Raw genomic sequence first — 1,847 nt, forward strand, 5'->3', positions numbered from 1 at the left:
TATTTTGATCAGAGAAGAAGACAACAGCAGCCTCAGTCCATCACTGAGACAGACCCATGACAGCAGACGCTATCAATAGCACTCTCACATTTACACTTTTAATAGCACGCTCCTTAGTTTGTAAGGTGTAGGCAGGGATTACATTTAGATTTTATATGCACGTGTAAATGGTTTAAAACTTCCTTTCTTTATAAATCTCGTTTAATCTTAAAGTGCATTACTATATTTTTCAAAACCAATTACTTGTTAAAGTTTGTACAATCAGTGGGATCAGTTGCAATGCATATATGTGAATGATAAAAGTAAATTGCACATTTGTCGAAGGACATGTAAGGTGCTTCACGAAATGTTTTGTAAAAGATGTTCATTTAATTTCAACATTTTCCTAATGTTCTTGTGCTTCTTTATACCAAAACAAAGGAAAGACATATTGTTTTGATTATTTATAGCAAAGTATGGTATCATTTTAATGGTCCGGCCCACTTGACATCTACCCAGGCCGTATGTGGCCCACCATGTGAAATGAGTTTGACACCCCTGGTTTACGCAATGATTTAGGATGCACTTTAAACCACCAGGATTGTACCGTTGGCAACAATGCAATACGGGATTATGGTTAAGGTAAAAAAACTTTAAAGTAAACTTGTCCGCATTTTAGGAGTTAAAACGGTGGAAGGCAGCCACCTGCATGCTCCACAGTTCAGTAGATTGTCAAATAAGTATCGCTGTGGTAATATTTGTTGTCTTTTTGCGACTAGATTATTGTCATGCTTCTGCAACAAATTTTAATTATTAGCAACGTCAACAAAGCTTATGTTACTATTTGTTAGAGCCAACGTCACACAAATGAATGAAAACAACATTTATAGCACACAGGTAGTTCTGAGAAGTACCGATGCCGTGTTTCTCCATAAGAGTGATGAGTTCAGCCTCGGTCAAGTAGTCTGGAGGACTCGTCTGCTTTTCTACCAACTTGATCTCATCTACTGTAAAAATGTCTCCACTTTCACAGACAGGCAGGGCTTCTTCAAGAGGGATGCCCTGCCATGGCATCAAAGCTGTGTAACCTGGGGATAAAACCATTTTTGTGTTTGCGGTAGGTTTTTCAAACTAAGAGACCCAAATGCCAAGTGTTTGAGAGTCCAGCTGTCATTGGTGAAAACAATTGTCTGTGTTGAATCAGTTACCTGGTGAGATCAGGGTTTTTCCACTACAGGTGAAAGCTTCAGTTCCAATGCTGAAAACAATGGTTGTCTGCAAATACTTGCAGTCCTGGCTGACTGTGGCAATGAAATGTCTTGTGATGTACTCATAAAGGCGCCAGCCATCACTTCCTTTGGAGAAGAAAAAATGAGTAGAGCTGATTAGCGGGGGGAAACTATTGAAAGCCGAACATGGGGGACAGAGCTCTCGGCTGATCTGCCACCGCCGATGGAACCCTTACCACCTAATGTAAGCAATGTGAATTACTCTTTACAGATGCAGACCCAATACCTACTATTGAGAAAAGTTTATTCCATTTAACCTCATCCGTTTATTGTAGCTTAGCTTTGCTCACTTCATCCTATTGCTAATTTTAATTTATCTTTTCACAGGCATTTAATGCATTGTTTATTTTGTTATTTATGCTTTGTCCAGTGTCCTTGAGGACCCAGAAAGACTCCATTAAGTAATTCTTCAGATACAGGTACAGGCGCTCCCCGATTTACGAACATTCGTGTTACGAACAACGGTACATACGAACATTTTTGCGGGTACAGGTATGTCGAAAAATGTTCTCGGACAGAGATGCTTTAAGCATACATGGCAATGGCGAGTGATGAAAAAAGCGGAAGGGGCGTGGCCTG

The 1,847-nt window shown here is 39.9% G+C and overlaps 1 protein-coding gene across 2 annotated transcripts in view; it reads right to left on the bottom strand.

The window, feature by feature from the left end:
- The window catches only part of top3b (DNA topoisomerase III beta), a 38,890-nt gene that overhangs the window by 17,995 nt on the left and 19,048 nt on the right, over positions 1 to 1,847 (bottom strand). For both annotated transcript variants that reach the window (XM_019897469.1, XM_019897556.1), the window contains exons 11-12: positions 1,188 to 1,334; positions 894 to 1,067 (exon numbers count right to left, since the gene is read on the bottom strand). In XM_019897469.1, coding sequence (XP_019753028.1) covers positions 894 to 1,067; positions 1,188 to 1,334 — 321 coding nt within the window. The remainder of the gene's footprint in view (positions 1 to 893; positions 1,068 to 1,187; positions 1,335 to 1,847) is intronic.

This window comes from Hippocampus comes, unplaced genomic scaffold (assembly GCF_001891065.2).
Source record: "Hippocampus comes isolate QL1 unplaced genomic scaffold, H_comes_QL1_v1.1 scaffold179, whole genome shotgun sequence".
In the NCBI taxonomy this organism is placed as follows: Eukaryota; Metazoa; Chordata; class Actinopteri; order Syngnathiformes; family Syngnathidae; genus Hippocampus; species Hippocampus comes.